This window comes from Leuciscus leuciscus (assembly GCF_965113295.1).
Source record: "Leuciscus leuciscus genome assembly, chromosome: 7".
NCBI lineage: Eukaryota > Metazoa > Chordata > Actinopteri > Cypriniformes > Leuciscidae > Leuciscus > Leuciscus leuciscus.
In genome coordinates, this window is record NC_138731.1 from 42,043,723 (window position 1) to 42,067,294 (window position 23,572).

Sequence of the window (23,572 nt, forward strand, 5' to 3'; positions counted from 1 at the left end):
TGGAGGTGTGTTAACACGTGAGCCGCTCTCTGCAGATCTTCATATGCACGATTGTGGATGGGAATAGTTTGGCTGTTCACATGATACATGCCAAGTGTATTACTCGCCAGAGTGAGTGATTTCATTAGTATTCATAGGTATGCAGGCATGTAAATGTGCTTCTAGCACAAATAAAAGGGTTTACATTTTAACTTCTCAAAATGTTTTACCACCTGAAGGGTTTATGTTTTAGTTCCTGTCAATTCAGTGCCAGGGACATTAAACATGCCAACTGCACACTTTACTAAAGACCTTTCAACTTTTACTGTATGGCTGTGTACGGACACTTTACACAGTGACTTTAAGTTGCTTTTTTTAAAAGTTGAATTATTTTCACATTCTGCCTTCGAAACACTGTCTAAATGACATTGCCACGCAGTTTGGAAAAGTATGGAATTTGATTTGAGAAATTTCCAGGTCTGGAAAAGTATGGAAAAAAGAAAGCAGAGTATTGAAAAAATATTTGCATTTCCAGACTATTGCCCCTATTTAGTTTTCTATAGTAGAAAATCTGTTTAGTGATTCTTTACTGATTGTCAAACACGACTGAATGAATTCAAGATGCACTTTTTAATTATGCAAAAATGCAGGTTATACATGTAAAATGGTTTCTTCTCATAATATTCTTAGCACTGTATTACAGAGCCTCTAAAACAACCTTTGCAAAAATAAAAAATATGCATATTAGTAGCATATCGGACAATGCACACTGAGCCACGGCTATTGTGCCATCAGCCCATTTCGCGGTGTGGTTTCTCCGCCTCCACAGAGTGTGTGTTAAAGCAGATCTAAGGCCTTGAAATATGACACACTGCCTTAACGAAAGCCAAATTTTGAACACTTTATTTTACAGTACCAGTCTTTTTTTAGACCATTGAACTTGGCAAATAGGACAATGCACACAGCCATATTGTGCCATCAGCCCATTTCGTGTCATGGTTTCTCCGCCGCCACTGAGGATGCGTTAAATTGGACATTAGGCCTTGATATTAGAGGTACTACACTGAGGAAAGCCCAATTTTGAGCAAATAGATCTCTATTAATTCATGTGCATCCATACTCTAATTTTGTTCATATAGTAAGATGGCAGTGAAGCACATGTAAATATTAAAGTATATATAAAACTAGAAATTGTAATGCGTATGCATGCAAAAAAAAAAAAAAAATGCATATGTGAATAGTTTCTCAAGGGGTCTCTTGTGCAGGCAATGTAAAAAAAAAAAAAAAAAAATCATTATTTTTTTATTTTAGGGGCTCTGTATGTTGTCAACAAACCCCTATATGCACAGATGACTGTACCAAATATATTATATACCAAATATAAAGCTGAATTTAATGTTGTATGAACCATGGAATTTTGAAATGGAAAATGTGTAGGAACCCTGTGCAGCTCATTTGCATAAACTCTGCCCAACTTCTCACATTTCCAAAGGTCGCTGTCACTCATGTTGCCCAAATAGCAAACACTCATTGAAAGACTTCTTATGCTGTTCAGCAGCGGTGACCTCACTGAACTCAGATGACCTTAAAGGTTGTGTTTATTTATTTCATTTAATTGTTTATTTAATAATTATTTAAGTTAATACATATTTTAAGACTTTTACATTAGCTCCATTTATTTGTATTTATTAACTATTCTTTCAAATTAGCTTCAGTAGTTTTAATTTGATTCTATTTATTCATTCATTCATTCATTTATTTATGTAATCATTCATTCACTAAACTTTCAAATTAGCTTCAATAGTTATAATTTGATTTTTTTTCTATGTCTATTTATGCACTAATCTTTCAAAATACAGTAGCTAGTAGCAATAGTTTTAATTTGATTATATTGATTTATTTATTCATTTGTTCATTGACTAATCTTTCAAATTAGCTTCAACATTTTTTATTTTATTTTATTTTTTATGTATTTATTTTAGCTTTTTAATTAATTAAAGGCACTTTAATTGTTCTGGTTAAGTTGCAGAGAGATTAAAAATCTAAAATGTTTTGTCTCTTTACAAATAGTTCTTGATATTGATATTTATTAATAAAAAAAGAGAGAACATAAATGACTTCTGGTTGCTTTGTCAATGCAATCCACTGTCAATGTCAACACACCTTATTTTGCGTATTGTGTGTGTATTGAACATTTAATCATAAATAATGCAAGCAGAATACAATTTTTTTCTAAACTTTGCTCTTGTCAAATATATTGAGCATTTTGAAGTGACTTTATATGTAATATTACAAGTATGCATGCATGGGTAATGACAGCATTGCTTTTTAAAAGCACAGTGAAGATCACATATACTAATCTGCAAATGCATCAGAAATGGAAAAGACTAGTAAATGTGTGAATTGACTGATACAAATGAGATTTATGGATGACGGATGGAAGGAACGCGAGGTAGATGTGAATCTCTGTTTCTGATAGCACTGCAGCTGCAGAACAGCAGTTCAAGGTTCATTCAGGCTGCTGATCGGCTCTTTATGTTCCCGTCCTTGAGCCAGCGAGTCTCATGCTGTCTTTAGTCGTGTCACAATATTTATGAGCCGAGCGCACATGAACCAGCTCAGAATCTAGAATTACTAGTGAGAATCCCAGACTTACCGGGATAGGTTGGGTCAATTAAAAATCATGGCGAAAACTAATTTGTATGTGTGAATTTTGACTATACTTTATTTTATTGTATTGTTGATGGAAAAAAGCATTGTGCTGTTTTTTTTTAGTTTTTTTATTCCAACAAAAAGCATAGGCTAAATACATGCAGTATTTTGTTTTATGAAAAACTAGATCCGTTTTTCACAAGGAGACTTGAGTGTTTCATTGAAGTGCATCTCACATGTTTCTCCTAAAATTCCCCACAATAAAAATGGACGCAAATGAGTCAGTTGTTTGGAGATTAATGTGGAAAGCATAACTACATACATTTATTTAGTGAGAGTTTGATGAGAAATGTTTGAGGATCTATTGCCGACTTTGGCATCTTGCTGAAACTAAGCACAATTTGAGACAGTGAGATGATCGCTTGTAAAAGGAGACACATGTAAGATTAAATCTGAGAAACAGGAGACTTCAGCAAAGTCTCCATTTAAACTACATTTAATCGTGTTTCCGTCTAGCAGAAACAATTGAGATAGTTTAGTGCTAGTGAGATAGTGTGTGCCTCACACTGTGCCCCAACTTGCATTTTCTCCTTAAAGGTGTTTTAACTCGGAAACACTAACCTCCACTTGACTTTATTTTTAACTAATCCAAACGAATGTTTGCTGAGAGTTCCTTGTGGGAGCTAGTCTCACATGGTGGTTTTAAATTATTTTATCTGTTCACTAAAGGTTAATAGTAACCTTTTACCTGTCATTCCTAAATTGCATTAGAAAATCTGACAAATCTTTGCATGAGAAAAATCTTTGTAAAGTCTCAGTGTTATGCATGGATTTGCACTGAATAAACGCAGACCTCTTTAAAGCAAATCAAACAGTGGTCTGAACACAATTCACTTAATAGTCAAAAATGGTTCTTTTTAAATTTTGCGTGTACCAGGTCTTTGATTCAGAATGCGTTTTTGCATTCTACAGTGCTGCTTTTCCATTGTTATTCATGCACTAGATTGACATCTTTATCTTGCATCTTTTGAAGTGTCTGGCACGAGTCTCAAAACCTTGCATTTCTCCCCTTTCCATTGCCCTGCAAACAATGTCAAATGTGTTTCATAGTCAAATTTTCACATTGATTTTAGAGTCGACATGATATGAAAACTCACCGTATCTTTTCTCTAAATGCATAATGTAGATCTTATGGTAAACAATTCATCCGTGCATATGTTGCATTTTTAAAAAAAAAACGAAGTTTGACCTTGTAATGGTTCATCAGAATGTCATAACTGGACCTTCCTGTGAAGGTGACTTCTGTCTGGTGATGCAGGATTCATCTGCGTCCACCTTTAAAGTGGTCATGACATGGATTTTTAATATGTTTCTTGAGGTTCAATTACAATTTTAATAAAAAAATGTGCACAAAAAAAAACATAGATATGCGATACACGTAAGGGATATTGACATCCGGCCAGTGGTTTTCTCAAAATAACCCCTGACAGGATGATGAGGATGAGGTCTTGATCAGCCTGAAGAGGGTTATTTTGAGAGAACCACCGGCTGGATGTACATTATCCCGCTTATTAAACGGCTACTTGCCACATAAGTCAATAATTAGACACGGAATATTGATCTGAGTTGAAATATTTTATTATGTCTTTAAACGCAAAGCTTCCGCGGAGAGAGCCGTTGCAGCGCGGCAAGTTCAAACTAGACGGACATTTAAGAGATACGGTATACAGTCATTCATATCAGTTATTACACAGCATTTCGCCACATAAATAATTATGGGGATAAGATTTATTGATTTCAGATTAAACGGTTTTAAAATCGTACCTGTTTTTTTCTGATGCAGAAAAGTTAGTTCATGCATTCATGACCTCGAGACTGGATTACTGTAATGCTTTATTAGCTGGTTGTCCTGCATCCTCAATAAACAAGCTACAGTTAGTCCAAAATGCCGCCGCTAGAGTTCTTACGAGATCAAGAAAATATGATCATATAACACCGATTTTATCATCACTGCATTGGTTACCTATAAAGCTCCGTATTAATTATAAGATATTGCTACTGACTTATAAAGCCCTAAACGGCTTAGCTCCAGTCTATTTAACGGATCTTCTATCGCCCTATAATCCATCGCGCTCTTTAAGATCACTAAATTCAAGGCTTTTGGTCATACCTAGGATATCCAGAACCACCAAAGGAGGGAGAGCATTTCACATTTGGCTCCAAAACTCTGGAATAGTCTTCCTGATACTGTTCGTTGCTCAGACTCGCTCTCCCAGTTTAAAACTAGATTAAAGTCGCATCTCTTCAGCCAGGCATTCATATAATCCTACAGTTCAAACTACAATCCGGCCTCTAGCTCATAAATGCCAGAGGAGAACTGGCCCCCGACTGAGCCTGGGTTCTCCCAAGGTTTTTTTTTTCTCCATTAGGTCACCTGATGGAGTTTTAGGACACCATTAGGTCACTTGATGGAGTTTTTCGGTTCCTTGCCACTGTTGCCTTTGGCTTGCTCAGTTGGGGATATTTTGGGGATATTTAATTTAATTTTATCAATCAATAAATTCCTCTTGAAACAAACTTTGTTGTATTATTTTAATTTAATACTGTGAAGCTGCTTTGATACAATCTGTATTGTGAAAAGCGCTATACAAATAAACTTGACTTGACTTGACTTGACTTGACTTGACTTGTATCTCATAATCCAACAGTGTACAAAACAATAGTTACAAAATGGCAGCAGCGTTTGCATGAAACGAGAGAGAGCGTGTCCACGATACTGGATGGCATAATTACATAATTGTACACAAAATATTGATTCGACTGAGTTTTAATATTTTATTAGCTCACCAAACGCAAAACTTCCACGTAGAAAAAACTTTCCTAGCAATCGTATAGCATTGCTGACTTCAGTGACCCGGATGAGCCGTTATATATTATTACCGCTATATAACTTACCGCTGGATGCCGCTATTGACCAATCAGAATCAAGTATTCCACAGAGCCATGCAATAAATATATATATATAAAACGATTATTTTCAACCCTCATTCTGACCCTCTGTCTGAACTGATCCATTTTTAATGGGATTAAACAGCCATGATTATGTCATTGCATAGGAAACGTTATCAATGCCCCCTTGCTATTGCACATGAGTGTGTTATAAAAAACATCCATATAAAACAGTAATTTACAGACAAAGCATTATGAAATAATTTACCTACAGTTTCTGATGCAGCTGCTGTCAGATTCAATATAGTCTTCATCTTTCAACAAAAGTTTCTTTGCGAACTCTCCATTACACTGTGCCTTTCACTTGCAGAACAAAATACTCCGAACAAACATAAATTCTTCAGACGTAATCCGGGACGCCATTAAAATAAACCATCCACTTTTTTCCGATGCTGGGATCCTTCTGAAGTCTGTACAGAGGCGCAAACAGTCTGTTTAAACTTGATGCACCAAAGCGAACGCTCTTTCCCTCCTCCATTTGTCCTGTTGTCGACAGACTCTAATGTGTGGAGTGTCAGAAACTGAACACACATCTGTATACTGATTCAGTGTAGACAGCATCAGTGATTATAATGGCTTTTATTTGCTTTTGATGCAACACTCACATCCAGTGTAGGCAAATGTCAGCCGTTAAAGCTAGTGTGAGGTGTCTATGGTGTGAGGATGTATACCTATTCGTCAATGTCTGACTCTGGAGGCGGGCATATGCAAATAGGTTTGCCTGTGTGACATCACATTCCCACAATATTCAAAAGAGCCATTTTTGGAGCTTGATTAAATACTGTAAATGCTTTGTTTATAATGAGGAGGACCAATTCATAGAACCATAGAACCCCACCCTACATTTATTTCTTTTTTGATAATCTATTAATCTTCGAAATGCATCACAATATGGGAGAAAAGATCTGACGCTGCTTTCGTTTCACTGCAACTTTAAGTCAAGTCACATTTACTGTATTTCTATAGCACTTTATACAACACGGATTGTTTCAAAGCAGCTTCACATTAATAAACAGGAAAATAACAGAATCTATGATGCACATTGTTGACATTTAAAGGTATAGCGGAAGATTTTCCCGAATTTTAGAAAAGAACCGCCCTCTCCACTTTTTGAAAAAATGCACATGCGCAACACCTGCTCCCGAGAGGGAACGCCTATTAAACGCTAGCATCGCTGATCATAGCTTACATTAACTTTTACTAGCAATGATTTTAAATGGATTTCTCCAAATAGCATGCCAAACTTTACCTGTCGAGTAGAAACTTCGCGACTGAGGCATCAGTGGGAAGCCCAACCTGTGCTTTTAGCGCACGCCAGCGTATGAAATATTCTCCCCAAAACACTGGTCTTGTTTCTTTCTTCAGAGGCCTTTCTCTTCTTGTCATACAATTCGTAGACACTTTTTCTCTTGCGACCCTCAGACATTTTGAAAAAACCCGGTGAGAACGGCGAGCTTCAATGAATGGCTGAAACCATAGCTCACCACACATATACACCTGAAAGTGCGCATGCGCAGAAAGGACGAGCACGTACGACGGCCTTACGTAAACATATCACCAGAATGATTGACAATTAGGAGGACCAATAGTCTTGATGATCCACCCGGAAAAAGAAAATCCTCCACTATACCTTTAATATTCAACAATATTATTGATCTGCCTTTCTTAAGGTGGACGATGACGTAATTTTCTTCTAGAAACAAACTTTGTTGTATTATTTTCATCTTAGCACTGTGAAGCTGCTTTTATACAATCTGTATTGTAAAAAGCTCTATATAAATAAAGGTGACTTGCCTTGACATATAATGAGACATTCAAAATCTGCTGTAAAGCAGCTGTAGCAAGACAGTACTGTCATTATTCAGCTTACATCAGTTCGGTGTTGATTCAGTTCAGTGTTTGTGTAAAGTTCATCAATTATGAAACGAGTTCAGTTCAGTTATAAGGAACTCTACAGACAGCGATAGTGTAGTCCTTCAGCTCAAGTCAATTCAATGTTGATTCAGTTCAGTTCAATAGCAGTTCTTGCTGCTCCTTATCAGAGTAAATATAAACAGTCCTTAAAGGTAAATGAGTAATAGACGGTAAAGTTAAAGAGTGCCTACAGCGCCCTACAAGAGGAAATGTGATATATATATATAGATATATATAAACGCTGAATAAATATGCTGGATGTTCGAAAATAAACAATTTTAAGTGGAATAAAAAGTGAACTCCTTTGCATTCATACTGTTCCTGTCCTATAAAAGTGGGCTAAGATCTCAATACCGTCTCAGGCTCAGCCGAGCATGTTGTATTGATTATAATATTCACAATAATATGTGTGATAAAGTGAACCTGGCATTATAAACAAGTCACACAGTTTAAATCTGAATCGACTGTTTTAATAACTTAGCAACGTCAGAACCCTGCTCGTTTTATTACCTTGTGTCTTTAACAGGTTAGGTCTGGTAAATGCTTGTCAGAGAGATTTATAGAGCCAGTCCTCGAGAGGGGTTTTCCTCCTCCTCTCTGTCTTTTTTTTCTTTCTTGTGTGTCTTGTAGGTCTCTCTTACTGATTAAACAGGGGATCGTTTACCTCATTTGGAGATGATGTCACTGTGGGAGGATGTGATTGGCTGAAAGGGTTGCTAGCCCCGCCCCTGCTGGGCAGCATTGACCTCCTTTTCCTCTCTGAAAGAGGACTGGCGTGTCCTCCCTCGTTCCTACCAATCTGCCTTTCACACACTCTCTCTCGCTCTCAACCCCCATCCATATACCTTACAGGGTCCTTCCTGTTCTGCAGGACCTTTCACTCTGTGACTTTGAAGAAGTTAATATGTTTGACTTAAGAAACTATTTTAATAAAAGGGTATATTAGACTTCCAACGAATATGATCTGGTCAAGCTCAGGCACTTAAGCTTTATGACCAAAGTTAGTCATTTTTTCCCCCCTGTGTCTTGTGTTTTTAAATGCAAAAATGTGCATTATTCATCATTAATGCCCTTTTCAACTTACATACTACATGTTCTCTAACTCAATCTCCTGTTTTACTCAGAATTATAAGTCATGTTTTTCAAACAGTGTAATTTTGAAGTCCACATGAAATGAAAGCTCACCATAACTAGTTTCTTAGGCCCTGTTTACACCTGGTATTAAGATGCGTTTTGGTCGATTGGATCACAAGTAGACGAGGGAGGCACATTCCCGTTTACACCTGGTGTTTTAATCCGTCTCTTTTGTCCACTTTCAACCACTTCTGTCCTGATTTTCTTCGAGGGAAGGGTCTATGTGTGGGTAAATGTATGGGCTTTTTCAGGTCTTTCAATCTAATGGACAAAATAACTCGCTCAATATACATATGAACAAGACCAGAGACACGGAAAAACATACGGAGAGCATCAGCTTTAGTTTCTGCTCTGACAGACGAAAAATCACGAATGCTGTGAGTGTGTGTTAGAAATCAGGAATGGCGAGAGAACATTGTGCTTGGTGTGTTTTTCATCTTCAAACCAAACTTGGGTCTTCAGTCGACACAGTTTAAATCCCGTCTGGCTAGCGCTCTTCCCATAATGTTTATGCATTAGGTCAGTAGACAGAGAGTAGACCATCTTTTGCGGCTGTTTGAACTCATTCGACCACATGAGCGTTTAAGCTATGACAGTCTGGTCGAATGCGTTTTACGACTACCTCTGGAAGTGGTTGAAAGTGGACAAGCTCAAAACCTTTTAGACCCCATTTACTTGCTTCGTTCACTTGTGAGCCGATCGACCAAAATGCATCTTAATACCAGCTGTAAACAGGGCCTAAATGCATATTTGTCTGTGCTGTGTTTTTTTTTTTTTCCATAAGAATGATGTAATTTCCTGGAGGATGATGTAATTCAGGAACTGACATCAATAGCTACGTTTCCATCGCCCTGTTTTTATGTGCATTTAGTAGGATCGCATCAGAAATGAGAGATGGAAACGGTAAATTTCGCTGAAAAAATTCCTTAATCCGCAAAAAAGTTTTTACGTTCGCTTGAGGTGGTATTTCAAAAAGAGTTAATGCAAATAATGTGAGATGGAAACGCATTTGCCGGATAAATTCTGACATAGCGCACATGAAATCCACGTGACTGATAGGCTGTTTCCTCATGATGGGAATTCCGGCTCTTTTTAGGGAACCGAACCGGATAATTTGGCTCAGCTCAGTATACATTTGCGTATCTTGTTTTCTGACCTGATATTAAGGATGATCTTTTCACCTCACTGCTCGACCACACACACACACTCCATGCAGTGACTGAATATTATGTTAAAGCAGCACTCAGTAGCTTCGGGACTTCTTCGCTGTATTCTCGCTTTTTGCTCGCAGGTTTCTCTCTAGAGCTCCCCCCACAGCTTCGGAATAGATATTTGACAACACTGTCGTAAAAACTCGTTGTTGATTCTCAGACACCAGAGGCTATAGATCAACGACATCAAAGCAGATGGGACGTTCTTTAAAACGTCTTCTTCATTCGGGTTCGGACAGCGTGAGGGAGCGCAATAATGACAGCATTTTAGCAGATTTCTTTTGGCCGTAAAGCAATTGTTTACATCGCGAGACCTGATATCACGCAAGACTTCCTGACGCGGCGGCCGGCGGCCCGCCGGCTCAAAGTTGCAAGTGCGTATTTTCCGCTCACGGGCACCAGGGGGGTGCGAAACGACCACCATTCAACCCGAAATAAGTAATATAACCATTCCAATGACTCAGAAGCTGTTCAGTTAAGGTAAAAAAAGTTACTTAGTTCACCTTTAAAGGGGGGGGTGAAACACTCAGTTTCAGTCAATCTCATGTTAATCTTGAGTACCTATAGAGTAGTATTGCATCCTTCATGTCTCCAAAAAGTCTTTAGTTTTATTATATTTATAAAAGAAAGATAGGCTGTACCGAGTCTTTCCGGAAAAAACCGAGCGGCTGGAGGCGTGCCGTGTGGGCGGAGCTAAAGAATCACGAGCGCGAATCACACACACACCATACATCGCATGCTCCATAGATACATTAACTATACGTGATCATGCCGATAGCTAACAACACACAGACATTTGAAGCAGTTTTACTCACCGCCTGCAGTTCCAACGCACGACCGTGAACCTTTATCGTTGGGACTGCTCCATCCTTAAGCATTAGACGATCTGCAAATCCGGCGTCGAACTGGGCCTTGTTTATAAAACAATGCGTCGAAATGCAGGGAACAACCAAGAACACTTGCACAACTCCGTTGATGACTTCCCTAAAGCCGAGCTCAGCGCTTTGATGGGTGTACTGCTTTCGCTCTCTCGCTCAGTCGCTCTGGTCTACGGATGCGCCCGCGCCCTTCCGGGAGAAGTGCCCTTAGGACCCGTATAAGGAAATTCCGCCCCATCTGACGTCACACACGCCCATACTCGAAAAAAAAACTTTCCGAAACTTGTGACAAACCGGAAGGAGTATTTTGGGCACAGAAATACTCCATCAAACGTACAACTTAATTTTGGAAACTTTGTCCATGTTTAGCATGGGAATCCAACTCTTTAACAATGTAAAAAACTCAGTATGCATGAAATAGCATTTCACCCCCCCCCCCCCCCCCCCCCTTTAATGTGTAATTCAAAATATGGATTAATACTATAATACTGTATAAATAACATTAAAATAAACTACACAGCAGTGTGGAAAGATAGTTAAAGATAAGTTAAAGACTGTTAAAGATATTTCTTTAACAGATATCAATGTATCAACATATAATTTTTTTTTAATGAACTGTACCTGTGATATAAATAGAACAAACAAATATGATGTTATGAAATAAATGAAGAAGACTTGAAAATGTACTGCATAGCAGAAGTGACTCACTTTCTCTCTCTCTCTCTCTCGCCCTTCACCCACCCTGTGCAACTTCAGTCCGGCTTGACCTGTCGGGTCTCGCATTTAACCAGCAGTTTTCTAATTGCTTGCTGGGATTTATGCAGAGGGCAGGGGCCTGTCAAGATAGTGTGAATAGGAAGGTGGGGCAAATCTTGTGACTTTTCTGCCCCCCTCCCCCTCCGGTGTGTGTACGCGGGGGGCAGCCGGCGCGGGACTCACCCCCGCTGGATAAACGGTGGCAGGTGATTGGACAGAGCCATGGTGACATGCATCAGCGGAGCTCTCTCTAATTACCTCATTTGAGCTCGGCTGCGGAGAGAGAGAGGAAGCTCGCTGCAACCCCGGCTGATACTTGCGTTTATGTTTTATGTTCACTCAACTCTTGAGAAATGCTGTGCGCACAGCCCTACATAAGCTGCCGAGCTTGTCCCAAATCTCAGCCCTGCCTGGTGCCCAGCACAGGGGTAAGTTGCACTGAAATGCCAATTTAATCGTTTTTTTATTTTTTTTATGTGTGTGTGTGTGTGTATGTGCGCGCGTGTGGTTTGAAATGCTGCTCTGTTTCTCTGTGGGATCATTGGAAAGCAATGCCCCAAAACTCTTAACAGCTCTAAAAGGAATTATATTGGGTTCTTCAGCGCATCATATGAGGATATGTGGCGTAGCAGGGAACATTAGCACTCATGAAAGGGAACATTCATGACTTCTCCTGCAGCACAGGCTGTCTGCACTTTGAATGAACGGGTTGTTGCATACTGTATATAGGGCATGAAATGAAATTTAGTTCAGAATGTCCTTGTGGGATGGTAAAGGAGTGTGTGTATCCAATGATCATCACTATAAGGTAAAATGGCAGGAGCTTGTTGCAGTGTGACAGATTAACTCGGTTTTTTAAAACATGGAAAAACTGTGAATCCATGATTGTGTTCGGAATAGTATGCTAGCGTTCTGCTCTTACTATTGCTGTACTGTGTATACTGTGCATAGTATGTGAATTTTCTGATTTGTTAAAATGTTCAGTTTACTGCAGAGCTTATTTAGTGTACTGTATCCCAAAATTCAGTGCGCTTGGCTTGACCTTCCATTTTCAGCATGATGAATGAACCGGAAAATATATCTGCATCTCTTTCCTGCTAAAAGTTATAAACAATATTGCACACACATATGGATTAAAAATGCAAAATAGCTATTTATTTTAAGACCACGTGACAGCCACTGTTTAAACTGTTATAAATCAGCATATTAGAATGATTGCTGAAGGATCATGTGACACTGAAGACTGGAGTGATGATGCTGAAAATTCAGCTTAATACTAATATTTCACAATATTACTGTATTTTTGATCAAATAAATGCAGCCTTGGTGAGCAGAAGAGATTTCTTTCAAAAATATTTGTAAAAACTTGTTATTTATTCATTCATTATTAATTTAAACAGTCCATACTCTGAATACAGTCAAAATCTCTTTTTCTTGTCATTTGTTGCAGGTAATCAAAGTGTACAGTGAAGACAACACCAGCCGAGCGGTGGAGGTGCCCAGTGACATCACTGCCCGGGACATCTGCCAGCTGTTCATCCTGAAGAACCACTGCATTGATGACCACAGCTGGACCCTGTTCGAGCAGATCCCACATCTCGGTATCGGTAAGATGCTCTTTTCTGAGTCAACAAGCATTTGAACAATTACAAAAACTGAAGCAATAAATGGATATTGTGGTGTGTTGTCATCGAATGTAATGCAGTTCAAATAAAGGGCATATAAATCCCTTTCATAATCAATTTAAACTGATTATTATTAGAATGATTCTAATAATAATTCTGATTCTAGAGAGGAGGTATCATAAAAGTCAATATGTGACCCTGGATCACGTCACCAGTCACGAGTCGCACGGGTATATCTGTGGCAATAGCCAACAATACATTGTATGGGTCAAAATTATCGATTTTTCTTTTATGCCAAAAATCATTAGGATATTAAGTAAAGATCATGTTCCATGAAGATATTTTGTTAATTTCCTACCGAAAATATATAAAACATTTAGTTTTGTGAGTGAATGCAGCACAATCGTGAACATAAATGAACAACTTTAAAGGAGATTTTCTCAATGTTTCGATTTTTTTGCACCCTCAGATTCCAGATTATCAATAGTTGTATCTCGGCCAAATATTATCCTATCCTAACAAACCACACATCAATGGAAAGCTTATTTATTCAGCTTTCAGATGATGTATAACTCTCAATTTCAAAAAATTTACCCATGTGACTAAATACCATCGTCTCTTTCATTTCGGCATGTTTGGAAGCTGTGTACGGAAGAACTTCTGTGTTCCTATTGGTCAACGCCACAGATGGGACAAAACCCATCATGCTAGTGTTTCTGTCGGGGCGTCGTGAAGCATCGTTGGTTGACATCCACTGTGACACACTATACAAGATAAAACGATCGATTCTTGCGTCCCGACACCAATTGTCTGTTTTACGAATCACCACGACACCCTACGTCAACTGGATGATGCCATAATCAGGGTGATATCATGTAGTCTGAACCTGGCATTAGTTCCAGCCTGATGAGAAGTGATTCAGATGCAGTAATTAAAACACAGGCTTTGCACGCTGGTTTCCAGATTGGTGTGAATGAGCCGTTCAACAGCCTCCGTCTGCTCACATTCGAGCAGGGTGTTCCTCTTCCCGGGGTTAAAGACGCCACCTGCATTATTTAGATCTTCTTGGTAACATGTCTCATTGCAGGAGTTTCACACAGGTAGCAGCGCTAGTGGGAACACACGGCAGGATCCCTGTGTGTCGTCTCCATTCAGAACAGCCCAAATTGGGATCTTGAAGCATGTTATTCCCAACTTTAACATCATAGGATGTCCTGTTATTTTATCCTCTACAGTAAAAGACCTGGGTGTTATACTCGATTGCAACCTGTCTTTTGAAAATCATATTTCATATGTTACAAAAACAGCCTTTTTCCACCTTAGAAACATTGCTAAGCTACGTAATATGCTATCAGTTTCTGATGCAGAAAAGTTAGTTCATGCATTCATGACCTCGAGACTGGATTACTGTAATGCTTTATTAGCTGGTTGTCCTGCATCCTCAATAAACAAGCTACAGTTAGTCCAAAATGCCGCCGCTAGAGTTCTTACGAGATCAAGAAAATATGATCATATAACACCGATTTTATCATCACTGCATTGGTTACCTATAAAGTTCCGTATTAATTACAAGGTATTGCTATTGACTTATAAAGCCCTAAACGGCTTAGCTCCAGTCTATTTAACGGATCTTCTATCGCCCTATAATCCATCGCGCTCTTTAAGATCACTAAATTCAAGGCTTTTGGTCATACCTAGGATATCCAGAACCACCAAAGGAGGGAGAGCATTCTCACATTTGGCTCCAAAACTCTGGAATAGTCTTCCTGATACTGTTCGTTGCTCAGACTCGCTCTCCCAGTTTAAAACTAGATTAAAGTCGCATCTCTTCAGCCAGGCATTCATATAATCCTACAGTTCAAACTACAATCCGGCCTCTATCCAATGCCAGAGGAGAACTGGCCCCCGACTGAGCCTGGGTTCTCCCAAGGTTTTTTTTCTCCATTAGGTCACCTGATGGAGTTTTAGGACACCATTAGGTCACTTGATGGAGTTTTTCGGTTCCTTGCCACTGTTGCCTTTGGCTTGCTCAGTTGGGGATATTTTGGGGATATTTCATTTAATTTTATCAATCAATAAATTCCTCTTGAAACAAACTTTGTTGTATTATTTTAATTTAATACTGTGAAGCTGCTTTGATACAATCTGTATTGTGAAAAGCGCTATACAAATAAACTTGACTTGACTTGACTTGACTTAATGAGTGAGACTAGGAAATAGTTGGTGATTTCCAGTTTTAATATGGAATGATTTAAATGCACGCTATTAGTTTCCTAAAGATGCCATTTGATTATGTTGTGTTCATTATAAAATCAGATTTGGTATATTCCTACTTCGACATCTCTGACTTCTGACTATAAAGGGATTCCATTGGCAGACGCTCTCGTAAAATGACGAATCGAGAAACAGAATGGCTATGTTTCGCCTCTGGCTTGCTTAGTTGGAGACACTTAATATTCAACAGTATTATTGATCTGACTGTAGTGATGCTTGTTTTATGAGAACTGAACTGAGCTGGACGATGACATCATATTTTCCAGAACTGCTTTGTAGATTAAAACGAACTACTTTAATAATTGATGATCTTTACAACAGAACTGAATCAACACTGAACTGACTTCAGCTGAACAACCGCCGAAATGCATCATTTTATAAATATTGAGATATACTAAAAAGCCAGATATACATTAAATATACACTGAAAGGCTCCAGATGTAACATCACGGAGATGACGTAGCTCATTTGATCATAGCCAATGCAAACAACATCATTGCATTATAGCAGTGAGGATCTCTGGCCGTTCACTGCAGTAACGCTATGGGAATTAATTAGTATTAGATAACACTAACACTAGTCTAACTCTTGCTTCTAAACAGATGCTTTCCATTTAGTCATTAAACATGCATTTAGAGTTGCAGGAGCTGAATAATATTTAATGATAAAGTGGAATAACAAGCTCCCCCGCACATCATTCTCACTACTATTGAAGGTTGCTCATTATCAAGGCATAATTTTTTGAAAAGAGTGTTAATAATTAATCCGTCAAGCCCACGGAGAAGTGGGATGGTAAAACTGAAAGCTGGAAACAAACGAGGGCAGTGAAATCTCATATTATCATAAGAACTGACTCTGTATTTTGATTGGATGAGCAGAATTCAAAGCGAGTATAGGTCATCGTTCAGCCCCGCCCCCTCCATGTAATCGAATGGGACTTAAAAATCCAATTACACTTTTTCCCAAAGATAGGTTGTTCTTATCATGCAGATATATGTTCAAGTGTTCATTTTCCCAATACGTTTGGTTTTAGTCAGTTATTTGATGCTATCTATAAAAACGGGGCGTAACATCATGATTGACAGCTGTGCTTGCGATCGAGTGTGTCCTTTAATGCACATAATCTGCTTCAGTGCTCATGCAAGGCAATTCATGAGCATGCACTTAACTGACTTTTGTTTTTGATTTCCAGAGAGAACCATAGAAGACCATGAGTCAGTTATGGAGGTTCAGTCTGGCTGGGGCATGGACTCACAATGCTGTCTGTACTTCAGGAAGAATTACGCCAAGTACGAGTTCTTCAAGAAGCCTCTTGTAAGTGTGTGTTGTCCTGGTACTTGAGTACAGTGTTCCCTACAATAAGGATGGCAATACCTTTGACCTTGCTGGGACATTTTTTGGTCCCCATGAGGAAAACAGCTTATAAATCATACTCCGTGATTATACTCAGAGTGATTATGATCAGTGATTATACACAGTTTTCTGAAAATGTAAAAATGCAGAAAGTTTTCTGTGTTGGGTAGGATTGGGGTTTAGGGGATAGAAAATACAGTCTGTACAATATAAAAATCATTATGTCTATGAATAATCCCCATAAAACATGGAAACCCCAAAAAAACCCAACGTGTGTGTCTCTGTGTGCTCTCTCTCTCTCTCTGTGTGTGTGTGTGTGTGTGTGTGTGTGTGTGTGTGTGTGTGTGTGTGTGTGTGTGTGTGTGTGTGTGTGTGTGTGTGTGTGTGTGTGTGTGTGTGTGTGTGTGTGTGTGTGTGCTGTCGCCCTGGTAATGTATAATTGATTTGCTGAAGTTAAGCCAAATATCCAGAGTTACCTATTCAAGGTCATTAAAGATTGAAACACTGAGACACACAATAGGGCTTTTTAATTGTACTGGTTAAGAATTCAAGGTAATGCCTGAGTAATCAAGCACAGATCACTAAATCCCGTGATTTTAAAGGTCGAGGATCCTAATGGTGGATTTAACAAAGGGGCTTTAAGGGATTTCTTTCATAGCACACATAACATGTCTCTAATACCTGACAGATTGAATATGTGTCTTGAGAAATTGCACTTGTTTCTGTGACAGAAACAGACAGTAAACAGCTAAAAAAAAAAAAAGAGTCAATGGCGTTTTTTGCTTAAGATTAAAATTCACCTAATTTAATTTGTAAGCAAATTCACCTCAGAGTTATTTTTGTGAAGATTATGGAGAATGTTTTTTTTTATTTTTCTTTGGGTCATTGCAGGACTTTTTCCCAGAGCACATGGTGTCTATATCGAGTGAAACCAATGGAATCATGAACCACTCACAACTCATACAGGTGATGATCTTCATATTGTTATTATTAAATATGCATAGAGTCATTTTTTCTTTTATCTTCTGCCAGCTAGTTTTCTTGGGTGTTTATACAGGCACATACTGATATATATACTTTTTATTATTAATTTAATTACTAACATTAATGAAATTAATTGAATATACACTACCGGTCAAAAGTTTTAGATCGGTAAGGTTTTTAATGTTTTTTTAAAAGCCTCTTCTGCTCATCAAGGCTGCATTTATTTGATAAAAATACAAAAAATTATAATAATATTGTGAAATATTATTACAATTTAAAACAGTTATTTTCTATGTAATATACAGTAAACTGTAATTTATTCCTGTGATCAAAGCTGAATTTTCAGCATCATTACTCCAGTCTTCAGTGTCACATGATCCTTCAGAAATCATTCTAATATGACGATTTGATGCTCACCAAACATTTATGATTATTATCAGTGTTGAAAACAGTTTTTTACATTTCTATTTCAGGATTCTTTGATGAATAGAAAGTTCAAAAGAACAGCATTTATCTGAAATAGAAAGCTTTTGTAACATTAAACACTACCGTTCAAAAGTTTGGGGTCAGTAAGAATTTTTATTTTATTTTTTGGGGGGGAAATAAATAAAAGTAATCAATACTTTTATTCATCAAGGGTGAGTTAAATTGATCAAAAGTTACAGTAAAGAAATTTTTAATGTTAAAAAATATCCTATTTTAAATAAATGCTGTTCTTTTGAACTTTCTATTCATCAAATAATTCTGAAAAAAAAAATGGTACACTGTTTTCAACATTGAAAATAATAATGAATGTTTTTTGAGCATAAAATCATCATATTAGAATGATTTCTGAAGGATCATGTGACACTGAAGACTGGAGTAATGATGCTGAAAATTCACCTTTCATCTGAGGAATAAATTACACTTTAAAATATATTCAAATAGAAAACAGTCATTTTACATCGTCATAGTATTTCACAATATTAATGTTTTTTATTTATTTATTTATCAAATAAATGCAGCCTTTGGTACAGAAGAGACTTCTTTTAAAAACATTAAAAATCGAACCGATCTAAAACGTTTGACCGGTAGTGTATATATAAATACGAGTTGGATAACGGGTTTGTTTGAGCATGTTGTGTCTGACGTTCCTCCTGCAGACCTTCCTCAGTTCCAGTTCTTGTCCTGAGATTCACGGGTACCTCCACGCCAAAGAGCATGGCAGGAAATCATGGAAGAAGTTCTACTTCGTGTTAAGAAGATCAGGACTGTACTTCTCCAACAAGGGCACATCAAAGGTGTGTTCAGATCCGTCACACACCTGCTCTGCGCTCAGTTTCTGGCTCGCTAAAACTCTCCGTCCTTTGATCTCAATGCCTCAAAGTCTGCAGGGATTAGCTTTAATTGTTCACAATACCACTTGCTCTTACTTATTAGATTCCCTTAAAGGTGAGCCGTGAGTCTAGAATGCTTCGTGAGATTACGCAGAAGTTCAAGAGCTGTTGGTTTGTATGAGTTCATTCAGGTGCTGTCGTTCTGACTCTTATCTGATGCAGTCTAGATGTGATAGTCAGATCTAACAGTGCAGATTTATGGGGCTTTACTCAGTAAAACTTGTAGAGCCGGATTTTGTGTAACGCTCCTGGAATGCCAAGTGCTGAACCCTTCAAAGTCACACAACAGGTGAGCTGTGTACCTGCACACTACTGTGCCAACCAGCACTACCCTCACTACCCTTTTTAACCACAATAGAGCTTTTGTTCAGGATATAAGAGGAACTCGCTGTCCACTTCATGATATCAGGCTGTTTCTGTGGGCACTTTTAGAAAATAAACTCTCATGAATCACTTTCCATACACTCATTGCTTTTTTTAACGTGTCCACCAACAGTGTGCAAGAGTGGACATACTGTACATGCATCCCAACACATCTCAAATAGCATTTTATGTATCATAAATACACCCACTAGATTCTTTTGAATGCATAATTTGACAAAATAACAGCTTGATTGGAAATGATGCATAATCCATTTTTTGACAAGTGATATTTGTCACTTCTCAAATTTCACCTAAAAGTCCGACACACACACATTGTTTTTTTTGGGGTTTCCATGTTTTATGGGGAATTTTCATAGACATAATGATTTTTATATTGTACAGACTGTATTTTCTATCCCCTAACACACACAAACACACACAATCGCAATAGTAATTATATTTTATGGTTACAGTATTATAACTATAAAATACATAAAATACACATAATAAAGATTATATAATATAAAACTTTTTTATAGTCATTATAGTAATTAGAAGTCTGGGTTTGAGACGCAATAAAACAATAAAATATATGCATAAAGCATTTGAAAAGTAGCTAAATAAAAAACTATAAGGCTGGCTGGAAAGTGTCCAAGATGGCTTTAATGTGAACTTGATATAACACAATTATTTTTTTTAATTACTGTTTTACAAAAATTAGCATAAAACATAAAGATTTTGAAGAAACAGCTGAGATATTCAGCCGAGATATTCAGCCAAGCAATCAGACCTTTTTTTCTCTTTTTCTTCCTTTTTTTTTTTTTTGGTCATTATATTTTGGTGTCAAAGGTGAAAGAGTTCTGTCAGTTTGTGAGCCCACACCTTAGTCTAGTTCACTAGTCTGTCTCTGTGAGTTTGGAAACGAGACAGGTGAGGCTTATAAAGGTGAGACAAAGCCCGGCTTTGTGTGTGTGTGTGTGTGTGTGTGTGTGTGTGTGTGTGTGTGTGTGTGTGTGTGTGTGTGTGTGTGTGTGTGTGTGTGTGTGTGTGTGTGTGTGTGTGTGTGTGTGTGTGTGTGTGTGTGTGTGTGTGTGTGTGTGTGTGTGTGTGTGTTCCTGGTAAACTCTACATTATGGGGACAAAATGTCTCCACAAGGATGGCAATATTTGACCTTGTGGGACATTTTTTGGTCCACATGAGAAAAACGGTGTATAAATCATACGACATTTTGTTTGTTTTAGTTTTTCTAAATGTAAAAATGCAGAAAGATTTCAGTTATGGGTATAGGTTTAGGGTCAGAAGAAAAAGAATATACAGTTTGTAAAGTATAAAAATCATTATGTCTATGGAATGTCCCCATAAAACATGAAAACCCAACGTGTGTGTGTGTGTTTGCTTTTGTTTCTTTGGTGTCTCGCTCTGGCTTTTCTTTTTCTTTTGACTCGCCTCACTAGCAGTGTTGCTGAGATAAAGCTCCTGTCATTGCAACACATTTCCATGCTATCTCCTGCCATGGATATGCGCATTACACCCTCAGTGTTACTGAGCGGGCGAGCAGACAGCTGCCTTAGTCCCGGTTTGAGCTTTCAACATTGATTTAAATTCTGGAAAAGAGTTCAAACGTGCGAAATAACAAATTCAATGAGGTTGAAAGCTGAGAGATGTTCTCAAATCCACTTTAGATACTTTTGTATTTTTGATAACCAATTTGAAAGCATGTGAAAGTGTAAATGCGCAGCAGAAGCTCAGCCTTTGAGACAAAGTGAGTGTAAGAAACACTGGCTGACTATTGTAGTAAAGTGTCCTGAATAAGAATCATGTTTTGATTCCTAACCCTGTGCCACAGGATTCCCAGTGGCTTTCTGAGAGACCCCTCCTCATGTGCACAGGTCAACTGTTTTGTCTCTATGTGTCTGTGAACGCTCACACATACTCTTCTCTATATAACATTACAAATTCCATGCGTGTCGCGCGTGTCTTGACGGTCTGTGAGATGCCATTCATATCTCACACGTTTGGATTTATTCCCTGCTAAAGCAGGCTTACTGCTGGGACCAATGAATGCGAGCGCACACACCTCTCATATACACTCACGCGTTTAGTGTCTTATGATAGGTGACATTTTGAAGTTAATATTTTTTATGCATCTTTTTTTGCATAAATAAAAACTGAAGTTTGACTTTATTGCCAAAACATTTTGTCAGTTAAAAACCTTAACCAAGTTTAGTGTTTTGTTCTTCCCCCATATTTAAAATAATAATATATATATACAAATAATTTTCTATGTTTTGATTTTATATTTGTGTATTAATTCCATAAAAAACTTAATCGAACTGTCAAGTATAAATATACACGCACGCACACACACACACACACACACACACACACACACACACACACACACACACACACACACACACACACACACACTCTTGACTGTTCAAATACTGTTTTTATGGAATTAATATTTTTCTTCATCAAGGACACTTTAAATAATATTCTTTATAGTTAATAACAAAAAAAAAATATATTTCTATTTTAAATAAATGCTGTTATTTTTTTTACTTTCTATTCATCAAATATTCTTGAGAAAAAATGTATCACTGTTTGGTTTCCACAAAATATGAAGCAAAACAACTGTTTTCAAAATTGATAATAATAATAATATGCAAAATTGATAATAATATCCTCCACGCTGAAGACTGGAGTAATTCATAAATTATATTTAAAAATGTATTCAAATAGAAAGCAATTGTTTTAAATCGCAATAATAATTCACAATATAACTTGTTTTACTGCATTTTGATCAAATAAATGCAAATTTTCACTCTTTTAATGTCCATTTCACAATATTTAAACATTGTCTGAAATTAATTATGTGTAGTAAATATTTTTAAAAAATGGAAAACCAATTCTGATCATGAACTGGGTAACAGAGAAAACTTGTTTAATTGTGTAGATAGATTGCTTGCTAATTTAGTGGTTGACTTAGGAATAAATAGCAATGAAGTTTGTTTTTGGATGTTGTATTATTTCTATTACTATAATTATTGTCTTCTCTTTTCTGAAGGAACCCAGACACTTGCAGTTCATTGCAGAGTTCAGTGACAGTGACGTCTACACATTATTATCAGGCAAAAAAGTTTACGGCGCCCCGACAGACTACGGCTTCTGCGTGAAGGTAATTCAATGCAAATAATCTTCGGGAAATCACACGCAGTTTTGGGGATATTTTTCACATGCTTTATAATCAATTCTCACTGTAATACTGAATTATACACAACTACAGCAGTCAAGGTCAGTGTTACCAGTGGTTTTATGATTTAATAAGCCTCATAAGTCTGAGATTTATTGTTTATTGTGGGTTATATAAAACTACAATCAAACAATCTGTCTGGCTGCTTATCTTTCGTGAACTTTGTATTGTGTCTTTAGCGTTAGAAACATTGATCTCTGCTCTGACATGTGTGAGTGAGATTAATAGTAAGAAAATCTTCAAAACAATCTTCAGGGTGAATTGTATGAGTTGAAGATGATATTTATTTTGCCATAATAACCGGTTGAATTGGTGCACTGTACCGCATATCGTATGGATATTTACCAAGTAAATACATAAATGGAGGTGTAATATTTCTTGCTGTTTTGTTATTTGAGAAAGATAGAGACCGAATTGTGATACAATACACATGAAACTTGAGCAAAGCTTCTGGGACAGTGATCACTTATACACTTTAGCCTCATAAAAAATATTAGGCAATACAAGGCTAATTTATTAATATAACACACTTCATACAATAGGTGATTTACATAGAAATTATTTAAAAATAGTGGTCATGAAAAGGTAGATAAATAAATATATTGATAAATGAATTCAAATTAAATATTGGTATATATTGAAATTAAAATAAGAGGCATATATACAAGGACAAAAAGAGTCAAATTAAAAAGTGCAACTATTAGAGCACAGAATGGCAGCAATTAAGTATTTCAGAGATCTATGCAATACATTTTATTCAAATAGATAAATAAAAGATCTTAATTTAAAGGGGTCATATTATGCTTA

The 23,572-nt window shown here is 37.3% G+C and overlaps 1 protein-coding gene and 1 long non-coding RNA gene across 6 annotated transcripts in view; one reads left to right on the forward strand and one right to left on the reverse strand.

Moving 5' to 3' along the window:
• LOC309502442 overlaps positions 1-16,617 on the reverse strand; it is a 51,283-nt gene extending 34,666 nt beyond the window's left edge. The window contains exon 1 of the long non-coding RNA XR_014207284.1: positions 14,360-16,617. This is a non-coding gene — a long non-coding RNA (uncharacterized lncRNA). The remainder of the gene's footprint in view (positions 1-14,359) is intronic.
• Positions 1-23,572, forward strand: part of grb14 (growth factor receptor-bound protein 14) — a gene marked incomplete at its 5' end in the record, with an annotated part of 96,024 nt that overhangs the window by 56,421 nt on the left and 16,031 nt on the right. For 4 of the 5 annotated variants that reach the window (XM_082174729.1, XM_082174728.1, XM_082174730.1 and 1 more), the window contains 5 exons: positions 12,984-13,140; positions 16,625-16,746; positions 17,677-17,751; positions 18,912-19,049; positions 22,580-22,690. In XM_082174729.1, the coding sequence (XP_082030855.1) occupies positions 12,984-13,140; positions 16,625-16,746; positions 17,677-17,751; positions 18,912-19,049; positions 22,580-22,690 (603 nt within the window). Of the gene's footprint in view, positions 1-11,805; positions 11,962-12,983; positions 13,141-16,624; positions 16,747-17,676; positions 17,752-18,911; positions 19,050-22,579; positions 22,691-23,572 lie in introns of those variants that run through there. The other variant, XM_082174731.1, reaches the window with a different exon arrangement.